The sequence below is a fragment of the Rhincodon typus genome, chromosome 41, assembly GCF_021869965.1.
Source record: "Rhincodon typus isolate 14 chromosome 41, sRhiTyp1.1, whole genome shotgun sequence".
NCBI lineage: Eukaryota > Metazoa > Chordata > Chondrichthyes > Orectolobiformes > Rhincodontidae > Rhincodon > Rhincodon typus.
The window spans coordinates 10400315-10413809 of record NC_063372.1 but is presented as its reverse complement, the minus strand read 5'-3'; the positions used below and the strand labels follow the sequence as shown (position 1 = coordinate 10413809).

General features: G+C 42.7%; 2 protein-coding genes across 3 annotated transcripts in view; one reads left to right on the top strand and one right to left on the bottom strand.

The window, feature by feature from the left end:
- The window catches only part of LOC109925297 (HIG1 domain family member 1C-like), a 151434-nt gene extending 146452 nt beyond the window's left edge, over positions 1 to 4982 (top strand). The window contains exons 6-8 of the transcript XR_007265869.1: positions 2313 to 2573; positions 4132 to 4231; positions 4877 to 4982. The gene's annotated coding sequence lies outside the window, so the exon portion shown is untranslated. The remainder of the gene's footprint in view (positions 1 to 2312; positions 2574 to 4131; positions 4232 to 4876) is intronic.
- Positions 1 to 5879, bottom strand: part of slc11a2 (solute carrier family 11 member 2) — a 137700-nt gene extending 131821 nt beyond the window's left edge. For both annotated transcript variants that reach the window (XM_048618791.1, XM_048618790.1), the window contains exons 1-2: positions 5746 to 5879; positions 2286 to 2369 (exon numbers count right to left, since the gene is read on the bottom strand). In XM_048618791.1, the coding sequence (XP_048474748.1) occupies positions 2286 to 2319 (34 nt within the window). In that variant the 5' untranslated portion in view covers positions 2320 to 2369; positions 5746 to 5879. The remainder of the gene's footprint in view (positions 1 to 2285; positions 2370 to 5745) is intronic.
- Between the last annotated feature and the right edge of the window lie 7616 nt (positions 5880 to 13495).

The window sequence follows — 13495 nt, the reverse complement described above, 5'->3', positions numbered from 1 at the left end:
TCCAGTATCTACAAAACCGATAATACTGGGCAGCGCTGATGATCTATGTCTGTATTGTAAAAATGACAACAATCTTGGTGAAGTAGCCATGTTTCTTAGGATGGGCAATTCTAATTTTAAAAAAGGATCTGCCATAAAAAAAAAAAAAAAAAAAAAAAAATCACTCCAGCCACAAATACCACTGTACAAACCACATTCCCTCCTTTTCTCCAGCAGTTTTTTTTTGGATTAACTAAATCAAACATCCCAATTGCCCTTGTGCTTGCTGACCTACACAGACTCCTAGCTACGCAACGTCTCGATATTAAAATTCATAGCTTGTTTTCAAATCCCTCCGTGGCCACACCCCACCCTCCATCTCTAATTCCCTCCAGTCCGACAACCTTTCAAGATAGCCAATGCTTCTCTAATTCTTGAGGATGCTTAATTTTAGTCAAAACCATGCCAAGGTGCCTCAATCCCAGTTTCTGGAATTCCATCCCTACACCTTTCTACCTCGATTTCCTCCTTTAAGAACCTCCTAAAAACTAACCCCTTTGACTGAACTTTAAGTCATCTGACCGGATATCTCTTTGGATCACCTGGTGTTATACTTTGAATGATAATGCTCCTGTGAAGTGCCTTGGGACGGTTTCTGAAGTATAAAGATACGCTGTTTTTCTTTCAAGGGCATTACTCATGAGTAATGAGGTATAGGTGGGAATCAGAGGACTCCAAACGGGGACAGCAGCATAGGGATGGACAGCAATAATGCAAATAGACTTTGTTTCTATGGCTAATGGTGCCGAGTCCATGGTATACAATCACACTTGGTGCGATTCAGCCCAGGCAAAGCACAGGCTGACTGGCTTGAAACCTGGCTGTGCTGAAGAAAAACAATGTTTGAAAACAGAGAAGGACATTAAAGATAAAAATAACCATCACAAGAATTGATGTATTGCTGACAGCAAGGATCAAAGAATCATTGAGTACAGAGAGGCCCTTCAGCCTATTGAGTCTGCACCGCCAAAAATACACTATCACCTACACGAGTCTCATTTTCCCCACACTCAGCCCATAGCCTTGAATGTATAACAATAAGTGTTTATATAAACTGCTGCAGCTGGTGGTGGGCTTTACATGTTGCCATTTTGTTTCAGGCTGCATTTGACCTCTTGGCCCACCTAGATAAGCCAAAAGTACTGTTTATATTGCTGGCTTGTGAATTCAATGCGGAGCCAGTGCTCAAATTCTGACTTTTGAACAGTTATGCAACTGTTTGCGCTGCTATTAGTTGTGCTTTTAAAACCAGAAGGTTTTATCTCCTGTGTTAAATCACACTCGTAGGTAATTCCCTACTCAAGTTTTGCTTTGAGATCCATCTAAGTTTTTGGCAACATGTTTAGGAACTGAACACCAAAGTCAGTCTGGCAAATGCTCTCAACAATTAAACTTATCCTGTGACCCCATAACATCCCACTCTGATGCAAGAGTAATGGAACACCACCCATTTGAAGATTAAAATAGCAAGAGAATTCATTTTACCAAAGCCGAGTATGCACAGAAGAAAAGCATACAATTTACAGATAACACCCTTCATCAAACCTAACTGGACAAAATCAAATTGCGACTCCAAAAATTACAAAAAATGTCCAAATAACTGCAATGCAGTTTTCCTTGGACTTTCTGACTATTGTGGCATTTAAAATAATCAAAATTGCTGGTTGAAAATTTAAATTTGATGGGCTTCTTTCCAGGTATTTCATGCTAGCCTGATCCTCCTTTGAAAAGGACCAGGAAACAGAACGGGACTTCCTGCATTAAGTAATGCTATACCAAAAGAACCACTGCAACAGCATTAGATCTTTCTTCTTGCTAGTCTTTAAGCCACACAATTTCACTTGTTCAAAGCAAGCAAAACAAAATCTGAACTGTCATGAAGTTTTAAAACTGCTTCTGTGCTTGGGATAGGGGCTAGACATGAAAGCAATGTGAGCCAAAAAAAATTAAATCTCTCTTACTGCCAATAACAGCAACACTGATGTTTTGTTTGTGGGGGACAGGGGCGGGGAGAAGAAGAGGAGTGAAGAAAGCATGCAAGGCAGGGCACGGCAGGATTTGGAGGGTCTTCTTAAAAGAATGCATACCAGAGAGGGCAGCAGCTAGGCAAGAGTGTGCCAGAGTGTGTACTAATCCTTCTGTGCTTCTGTGTGAAGTTCTGAAATAATTCCCCACACTGTACCAAAGACAGAGGATATCAAACAAGAAAGAATCAGGGAATCCGAGGATACAGATGATGAATTTACCTTTCAACTCTTTCTTTTCCTGGTCAGGAGCCATGTTGATAGGAACCAGTCCCCACTCCGAGTTCTCTGCTGAAGCCACGTTCCCTGTAGCAAATAGAAAAAAAATAATCAATTGGACACAAAAAGCAAGAAGGAACAGCAAATGGAAGAGAACTGGAGAGTTTACTCAGCACAAACAGGCATTCAGGTCAAGCCAACGTAGCAGGAAACAAAGTGCATTAACTACCATGGAATGTTTCAGCACAGTGCCAAGGTTGGCACACAGTAACCAACTCAACATAGTTCCAGGTCAGTTTAAAAGGGCTCCATCACTTTTATGGGACCTAAAAAAAAAACTGTGCACAGTACAAACTTTAAAAGTAAAGATTCTCAATGTTTTTGATATCTGTATGGTGAAAAACAAAATGTTAACACAAGATTCATATACTGACCTTCACGCAAACTAGCCATGACACAGTGAAAGTGTACAGCTTACATACTGATACATATTAGTTTGTTTTGGAGGTGGTGGAGGCTGGGGGGGGGGGGGGGGGGGGGGGGGGGGGGGGGGGGTCCAAGTGCCCAGACAGTTTTTGAAATGTTCATTATCCTCCAAACCATGCTGAGAAACCTACACAGTATTGTGCCTATTTGCCCGAGATAGAACATAAGAACATAAGAACTAGGAGCAGGAGTAGGCCGTCTGGCCCTTCGAGCCTGCTCCACCATTCAATAAGATCATGGCTGATCTTTTCGTGGACTCAGATCCACTTACCCGCGTTCTCACCGTATCCCTTAATTCCTTTATTGTTCAAAAAAAATCTACTTTACTGAAGTACCGTCAACTACTTCACTGGGCAAGGAATTCCATAGATTAACAACGCTCTGGGTGAAGAAATTCCTTCTCAATTCAGTCCTAAATCTGCTCCCTCTAATCTTGAGGCTATGCCCTCTTGTCCTAGCTTCACCTGCCAGTGGAAACATCCTCTCTACTTCTATCTTATCTATTCCCTTCATAATTTTATATGGTTCTATAAGATCCCCCCTCAATCTTCTGAATTCCAATGAATATAATCCCAATCTACTCAGTCTCTCCTCATAAGCCAACCTCCTCAACTCCGGAATCAACCTAGTGAACCTCCTTTGCACCCCCTCCAGTGCCAATACATCCTTTCTCAAGTAAACATATTCTCCCCACAGGGAGAAAAACTGAAGTCTGCACATCATTAGACAGAACTATGTTTAAGAGACCTCAAGTATGAGAAGGGGTCCTGCATGAGTTTAACAAGTCAGACTTGCAGAAAATACTGTTAAGCTTCAATTTCATGTGTGACCCCTACTCTAGATTGATGCGTGAGGGACAATGCAGTGCCCAGTCTCTCCCATTGAACAGCTTCATTCTCATCTGTACAGTACATGACCTGTTTGCACAAGCTCCATGCAGATGAGTTTGCACTATTCATGCTGACTCACACACCAACTCAGTATCGTGCTCTCTTCAGACCCTGCAGATACCCTTTCAGCTTCACTGGAATCACTGGCAATAGCCTGAAAAAAACTTGACCATAATCGAAAGACTTCAACCAACGCAGAATTGTGGGAGGATCATTTCTAGGAACTTGTACACCTCGCAGCCAAGCTCAATCTAGTCATCCTGCATCATCTTTTCAATAACTCAGCCTTGTGATAGATACTATCAAAATGTATTTCTGCAGATACTCCTGACTGTTCTATAATGGTTTTGTGCTCCTTTCATGGCCTATGCTTTCACCCAACAGCTCTCCTTCTCTTTTCAGGTAGCTTCAAAAGGCCCAGTTTAATTGACTAGTAGCCACAGATTTTAACTTCTGTTTATTTATGTCAACAGTTACTGAGACAACGAAAGCTTTTCTATTATCATCCTGGCTTCAGAGGCAGGGTTTGAACAGAAACGGATCAAAACAAACATTGAATTGCTCAATCACAAAGTAAGTATTCAGAAGGATGAAGGCAGATATTTGGCCTATTGCTCATGCACTCTCTGAGAAAGCTCAATCCCATTGCTCTGCCCTTTTGACCATTGTCCCTGTACACTAAAAACCTTGTGCCACATGCCCTTTTAAATTTACAACTGTGCAAATTCCTCCACACCCCTCCCTTCATTCATTCTTTTGGTGATTATCTTCATTTTGACCTTTCTAGTTACTGACACACTGATTAACAGGGAACACTTTTCCTAGTTTACACTCAAAACCTTTCAAAAGCCTCTCAAAAGTAAGTTTGAACTGCTCTGCCAAATCTCCCAAACCAATTAAGGGGATGCGACTTTTCCAGCCACTTGTCCCTGCTAGCTTTGTGAATATTTTCTGAACCGTGTCTATGACCTGGAGATTCCTTCTAAAGTAAAGCATCAAAACTAGGCTCAATATTCAAACTGTGGCTGACCACGGATCTGTACAGATTGAGCACTGCCCACTTTTTCCACTCCATGCTTTTCTTTACAAAACTAAGAAGGCTGTATATGATTTATCTTCAAATTGACCTCTTACTTATATAATCTGCATGTGTGAAACCAAAACTCTGCTCTACTCATTTTTAAGATTTTATCATTTATTGTATATTCTCTTTCACAGAATCACAGAATCCCTACAGTGAGGAAGCAGGTCATTTGGCCCATCGAATCCACACCAACCCTCTGAACAGCATCGCACCCTGACCCACCCACCACCTGCACCCCCCCACCCTATCCCTGTAATCCTGAATTTCCCAGGCCAATCCACTAACCTGTACATCTTTGGACTGTGGGAAGAAACCCACACAGACACAGGGAGAAAGTGCAAACTCCACACAGACAGTTGCCAGAGGATGGAATCGAACCCGGGTCCCTGGTGCTGAGGCAGCAGTGCTAACCACTGAGCTACCGTGCTACCCAAAATGTCACTTCACATTAAATTTATTTTGACATTTATCATTCCAATCTACTAACCGTCTGCGTCCTCCAGAAGTCTTCAAACTATCCTCTACAAAGTTAACCATATTCTCACTTTTGATGTTACCTATACATTTTAACATTATGCCCTTCAATACGAGTCCAGGTCATACATGTTTAGAGAGAGGAACAATAGCCCCAACAAGGAGCAGTGGTGCCGGAAGACGAGAAGAAACTTGTATTCATACAGCATTTTTTTTAAAAACCACCTCAGGATCCCTCAAAAGCACTAATGCAAAGTGTAATCACTGTTATATTACGTCCTCTGGGAATTCCACCAGAACCAATATTAGACTGGCTGGTCTCCTGTTACCTGCTTTATTTCACTGCCCATCCCCCACCCTCTTTTTTTAAGAAAAACCATCACATTGACAATCCTTCAATCCTCTGGCACAATTGCCATATTCGGGAATGCTTAAAGATGACTAAATTGTACAGAGGGGAAAAACTGCCAAGTCATTTGTCCTAGTCACAGACTTACAAACAGTTAATGACTCGGATACTTTGGCTGACCTTTTATAGCAGGTACTGATACACAATTTTCAACGCCACAGCAATCCCAATTCTCAAAGAGAATTCAGCAGCTTGATGTCAGGATCGTACTTGGACGAGGCGGTCTGCACTAGAGTTGCTGTTGTTCACAAGGCTAAAACCACACGAGGGGTAGGGCAGGTTTGGGTTGGGCCTGCAGTTTGCAGATGTAATTGGCTGCTGATAAAGGTTTCACTGAAAAAAAATGTCAGTAATGTTTGCCTCCAGCTCACATGACCCAGCAAGGAAAGCATTTGTCAACCACCCTCCCCCCACCTCCCCCTTTCCCCCATGTGGCCACATGAATTTTCAAAGAATGCCCAAGAGTTTTGAAGTAAACAGGAGGTAGCTGCACAGTGCAGCTGTTTGCCTGGACAAGCTGTGCAGGGCAAGTCCGGGGACGGCTTTTTACCCCCCAGCTTTACTTGCTTATCTGGTTAACCCACTTTGGCAGCTCTCAAAGTACTGTTTTACACATGATGTTGTTGTCCTTTATGGAAGCATTTCAACAGTCTCATTGAAAGCTTACTTTAGCATAGGGCTGGCACTGCGTGAGCTGAGGGATAGGAGCTGCAGGGTGAGAGGACAGCACAAGCCCACAGCATTCTCTCATTCCAATCACTTAATCTGAACTATCAACATCTTTTCTCCATCAGCACTCTACACCCACTAACCACCATGCTCCCCCCTCCCCAAACTACAGCACAAATGCTGCCCCCTCCCCACTTCACTTCAGCTCTGAAGAAGAGTCACCTGGACATGAAACGTTAGCTTGCTCTCTCTCCAGGGATGCTGCCTGACCCGCTGTGATTTCCAGCATTTGTTGCTTGCAATACAAGCCCACAGCACCATAGTGCAGAGAGCACGATCTCTGAAAGGAGCCAATTCATGCTGTCTACAGACTCCACTCAAACTTTAAGAGAAGCAGAAAAAACACATTTCATTCAGCAAGGTGAAATTCTTCCCAAAAATCAGCCACTGGCTGAGGGAACATTGCTTCCCTTACTCAAACAGTGCTCTGGGCAGAGGCCTTACCTCCTCTCAAAAATGCCAACAAATCCAGCTCATGCAATTTGAAAGTTAAAAGCTACTTACAATGTCCTTTACAGCAGAAGGTTTGCAACTTGCTTTTGAGGGAGGAGCTATAGAAAGCAGACAAAGGTCCACAATTTTCTGATGAAGGGTCTAGGCCCGAAACGTCAGCCTCTCTGCTCCTATGATGCTGCTTGGCCTGCTGTGTTCATCCAGCTCTGCACCTTGTTGTCAAAGGTCCACAATTACTGAGTCTCCACTTGAAAGAAAAGGTTGCAACTTTTACAAAGTCACTAGACTAGCCTTAATCTCTCACTTCTTTCACCCGTGAATTGTGGGGGTTGGGAGGCTAGCTTCTGCCCCTCCTACACTATCACTGCTGCCAAGCATCCCTATCTTCAAACAGGCTACACATGACCCACACAGAATCCTTCACCTACTTTAAACATGGGGGTAAGCAGTCCTGGAACCTGATGAGGCCTCCAACTTCTGTTGTATTTACAAAGCAGGATAGATCAGGCCACTGTTGAGGTCACAAATTGCGTATGTACAATGGATAAGCTTCCCCAGTTAAGACACAATTCTGAAGATTACAACTTTCTCCAGTATTCTAGCCAGGCTATCAAATGTTCACCACAGCATCCACAGTTTCCATTCTAGCTTTAACTCACTCGCGCAAACATCCACTCCCTCGATGATGGGGGGAGCCCAGTACATCACTGCAAAAGATAGGGCTAAAGCATTTGTAGCAATATTTAACCAGAAGCTCTGACTGGGCGTCACAGATGTCAGTCTTCAGGCAATTCGATTTGCTTCATGTGATATCACGAAACAGGTGGAGGCACTGGGTACTGCAAAGGCTACGGGCCCTTACAACAGTCTGGCAATAGGATCGAAGATGTGCAAAACTTGCCTCGCCCCTAGACAAAGTGCTCTAAGATAGCTCTAACACTGGCATCTACCCAACAATGTGGAAAATTGCCCAGGTATGCCCTGTACATAAAATGCAGGACAAATCCAAACCAGCCAATTCTGGCCCCATCGGTACATGCTCAATTATCAGTAAAGCGATGGAAGTGATTGACAGTGCTATCGAGCAGCACTTGCTTACTGCTCACTGACAATCAGTTTAGGCTCCACCAGGGTCACTCAGCTCCTGATCTCATTACAGCCTTTGTTCAGACATGGACAAGAGAACCAAATTCCAGAGGTGAGATGGGAGTAACTGCCCTTGACATCAAGGCTGCATTTGACAGAGTGGGGCATCAAGGTGCCCTAGCAAAACTGGAATCAATGACAATTAGACAAAACTTAGGGTTGGAATCATACCTAACCAAAGGGAAATGGCTGTTGGAGGTCAGTTATCTCAACTCTAGGACATCATTGCAGGAGTTCCTCAGCCAAGTGTCCTCAGCCCAACCATCTTCAGCTGCTTAACCAATAACCTACCCGCCAGAAAGTCAGAAGTGGGGATGTTTGGTGATGATTACACCATGTTCAGCACCACTCCTCAGATACTGAAGCAGCCCACGTTCAAATGCAGCAAGACCCAGACAATAGCCAGGCTTGGTGTGACGAGTAGTAAGTAAAACCTGCACCACAAGAGTGCTAGGCAATAACCATCTCCAGCGAGAGTGAATATTAAATCATTACCCCTTGACGTTCATTCAATGGCATTACCATCACTGAATCCCCAACCATCTACATCCTGTCTGGCTATAACCAGAAACTGAACTGGATGAGCCATATATGTACTGTGGCTGCAAGAGTAGGTCAGAGACTATGAATCCTGCAGTGAGTGACTCACCTCCTGACTCGCCAAAGCCTGTCCACTATCTACAAGACACAAGTCAGGAGTGTGATGGAATACTCCCCACTTGCCTGGATGGGGGCAGCTCCAACAACACAAAGGGCTTGACATCATCCAGGACAAAGCAGCCCTCTTGATTGGCACCACATCCACAACCTGGGTTTAAATCCAACAAGGCAGATGGTGGAATTTAAATTCAATTTTTAAAAATCTGGAATAAAGAATCTAATGATGACCATTAAACCATTCGTTGATTGTCAGAAAAACCCATCTGGTTCACTAATGTCTTCCAGGGAAGGAAATCTACCATCCTTACCTGGTCTGGCCTGCACGTGACTCCAGACCCACAGCAATGTGGTTGACTCTCAACTGCCCTCAGGCATAGCTGGGCAAGCCACCCTCAGCCAGTCATATGAATCGCTATGATGTCTAAAACAAAGAAATGAAGCCAAGCGGACCAAAGCAAATAGACTTCTCTGTAATAGTCGTGACCAGAAATATGCTAACAAATGAAGTTTTTTTTGACCAGTTTCATACTTCAAAAGTGCTTAATTAACTGTTCAGTGCTTTGGGAATGTCTGAAGTCATGAAACATACTACAGAAGTGCAATTTTTTTTCTTTTTTTTTGAAAAAAAAAACTAGTGGCAGCCTTCCTAATTAGGTCAGAGGACAACAAGCAGTATCAGCCAGAACTGTGTTCCCAGCCTAACTCTTGGTTTGATTCGCTGCAGCAAATGTACTGGAGGAAAAGAAATAAACTACATGCAATCACGTGAATTAGAAGGGCCTGCTCAGCCATTCTGAGACTATGGCTGATTCGATTAAAAAAGTGTTGACTATGTCTTAAATGGGCAACCCTTGATGTTTAAACAATGACCTCAGTCCTAGATTCTCCCATTGGAGGAAACATCCTCTCCACATTTACCTGTCGAGTTCCCTCAGGATTTTGTGTACTTTAATCAAATCACCTTATTGTTCTAAACTCATGATTACTAGTCTGTTCAACCTTTCCTCAATAGATAACTAACCTGTTCCAGTTATTAGTGTAGTCAACCTTCCCCAAACAGCCTTCAGTGCATTTCCATCCTTCCTTCCTTAAATAAGGAACCAATACAGTGCACAGTACTCCAGATATGGTCTCATCAGTGCCCTGCATAACTGAAGCATAATCTCCCTTCTTTTGTACTCAATTCCCCAAATGATTAAGTGATAATATTCTATTAGCTTTCTTAATTACTTGCTGTATCTGCATACTAAACTTTTGTGATTCATGCACAAAAACACCCAGATCCCTCTGCAATCTCTCACCATATGATAATATGGTTCTTTTTCATTCTTGCTGTCAAAATGAACAACTTATACTCCATCTGCCATATGTTTGTGCATTCACCTAACTTGTCAATATCCTTTAGGAACCTAATATTCTCTCCTACCTATCTTTGTGTCATCAGTAAATTTGGCAACCATACCTTCCATGCCTTTATCTATACCCTTCTTTCAAATACAAAAAGAGACTACTGCATGATGGACAGCTCTGATTCAATTGAGCTGACAGCGACTAGAAACAAATCAAGCTCCAGCAACTCGAGTTTCTGAAACGTTAACTCTGATTTCCCTCCACAGATGCTGCCAGACCTGCTGAGCTTTTCCAGCAATTTCTGATTTCCAGCATCTGCAGTTCTTTGGGTTTTTTTCTTTTGAGGAGTAAGTTGAATGATTCAAATCAGTCACTCGATTTAAACTGAGATAGGACAAACCAATTTGTTTCACAGTTGCAAAGTCCAGGATAATAACTACTTTTGAGAAGTGTTACGACAAAAATATTAGCTTAGCCTTGATTGCACACAATTATATCATCTGATTAGCATATCTATTGTAAATATTATATTACTGTTTCACATTTGCTTATTCACCTATTGTTCAACCAAACCACACTCTGATATTCTGCTGCTTTTAGTAGACAAACAAGATAGACCTAAAAAAAAATCACAGAAAGGTACTGGGCTCACTCGTAGAAATGTAACCAACACAAAATCACAGGGAGCCAGACAAGAAGTCCAATTTAATACAGTAGCCAATATAACTAGAATACATGGGCTGAAAAGACCCAGATATATAACACACATTAACCATTACTGTAAAGACTGCAAACACTGAAAAGACAGTTCTGAGGAAGGGTCACCGGACCCTAAACATTAACCGCGACTTCTCTTCACAGATGCTGCCAGGCCTGCTGAGCTTTTCCAGCCACTTCTGTTTTTGTTACTGAAAAGACACAGCTGACTCCAACATTTGAAAAGAGAAAATTCACATTGTGAATTTGAGGTATGCTGGAATGGGTAGATAAGTGGCTGATGAAATTTAATTTAAATACAAACGAAGGGATACAATTCTAAAGGGGATGCAGGAGCACTGGGACCTGGGGACATATATGCATATCATTGAATGTGGCAGGACAAGTTGAGAGAGCAGTTCCCAAAGCATATAGTATCCTGGGGTTTATAAATAGGGGCAGAGTGCAGAAGCAAGAAAATCATGGTAAACCTATGTAAAACACAAATAAAAGTGAAATACTCCAGTTGCTGGAAATCTAAAGTAAAAACAAAATGCTGGAGAAACTCAGCAGGTCTGTTAGCGTCTCTTGAATGAGAAACAAAATTAACATTCCGAGTCCGATATTTTCGGCCACTGCTTCAGCTGGAATATAGTACAGGCAGTCCCCAGGTTGTCAATGGGTTCCTTTCAGGAGTACTTTTGCAAGTTGATTTGTACACAAGTCGGAACACAATACAGGACAATGTAAAATAGCCGTTCATAAGTACAAGGAAACATTTGCATGCCAGATCTTTAAAATTAATATTAACACATCCCCGTATGAGATTCTGTTTGTAAGTATGAGCATTCGCAAGTTGGGGTCTGCCTGTATTACATGCAATTCTGGGCACCATAATTAGAAAGGGCTTGAAGGCTTTGGAGAGGATGCAGAAAATATTCATGACAGTGATTCTAGGGGTGAAGATCTTCAGTGATGCGGACAGATCAGAGGGAGACTACAAGGCCATAAGATGTTGGATTTGAAGTAGACCATTCAGCCCATTGAGATCATGGCTGATCTGATAATCCTCAGCTCCACTTTCCTGCCTTTTCCTATAACCCTTGATTCCCTTACAGATTGAAATCTGCATCTCAGCCTTAAATAGATATTTTCTAATCAACCTGTTCAGAGATGTTATCAACAGAGGACTTGAACCTAGGCCCCCTGGCTCAGAGGTACAGACACTACCATCTGTGACACAAGAGTCCAAGATTCTCAGCCTTAACTATACTTAACAATACAACCTCCACAGCTTCACTACCTTCAGAAGTCCACCTTTACCTTCATGTTAAGTGGATGAACCATTATGAGATTATGCTTCTGGTTTGAGACTGTCTGTCAAGGGAAAACAACCTCCCAGCATCCACCCTGTCAAGCCCACCCAAGACTCTTTCAATAGTGTCATCTCACATTCTTCTAAACTCCAACAAGTAAAGGTTCAATCCCTTTAGAAAATCTCTCCATACTGGGGATCAATCCAGTACATCTTCTCTGGGCTATGTCTAACGGCAGTATATCTTTCATCAGACATGGGAACCCAAACTGTTCACATTATTGTAGGGTGAGAGATGACCCTATTATAGAGGTTTATAAAATCATGATGGGCACGGACAGGGTGAATAGCCAAGGTCTTTTCCCCAGGATTGGGGTGGGGGGGGGGGGGGGGGAAGAGTCCAAAACTAGAGGGGCATAGGTTTACGATGAGGGGGGGAAAATGTTATAAAGAGACCTAAGGAGCAACTTTTTCATGCAGAGGGTGGTGCATGTATGGAACAAGCTGCCAGAGGAAGTGGAGGCGGCTGGTTCAATTACATTTAAAAGGCATCTGGATGAGTATATGAATAGGAAGGGTTTAAGAGGGACATGGGTCAAATGCTGGCAAATGGCACTAGGTCAGATTGGGTTGTCGGGTTGGTGCAGACGAGTTCGACTGAAGGGTCTGTTTCTGTGCTGTATGACTCTATATGGTCTGACTAGTGGCACGTATGGCTTTTGCAAGACTTTCCTATTCTTGTACTCCATCCCTTTTGAAATAAAGTCCAACTTTATATTTGCTTTTCCCTATTTCCCACTGAACTTTGATGCTAGCTTTTTGTGATTCATGCATGAGGACCCGCAAATTCTTGTGTTGTAGCTTTGTGGTCTTTCTCCATTTAACTAATATTCAGTTTCTGTTTTTCCTGCCAAAGTACATATCTTCACATTTCCCCGCATTATATTCCATCTGCCAAATTTTTCCAACTCGTTCAGTCAACCTGTCTATACCCTCTGTAGACTGGGTCATCCTCACCACTTGCATTCCCACCTATTTTTGCGTATTCTGCAAACTTGGCTACAAGTACATTCACTTTCCTCATCCAAGTTATTAGTATACATTGTAAATAACTGTGGGCCCATTACCGATCCCTGTGGTGCTCCCCAATTATGGGTCACCACCCTGAAAATAACCCCTTATCCCAACTCTCTGTCTTCCATTAAAAACCAAAAGAACTGCAGATGCTGGGAATCAGAAACAAAAAACAGAAGTTTCTGGAAAAGCTCAGCAGGTCTGGCAGCATCCGTGGAGAGAAATCAGAGTTAACATTTCAGGTCCAGTGACCGTTCCTCAGAACTGATGGTAGCTAGGAAAATGTTGGTTTTATGCTGAAGATAGGATGGGGGGATGGGGTAAGAGTAAACGATAGGTGGGGATACAGCCCAAAGAGAAAGAAGAACAGTTGGACAAAGGTGTGGATAACAATTGGGCTAAGAGGATGAATAGCTGTTAAATGGGGACTGTCAGTATCTAACAATG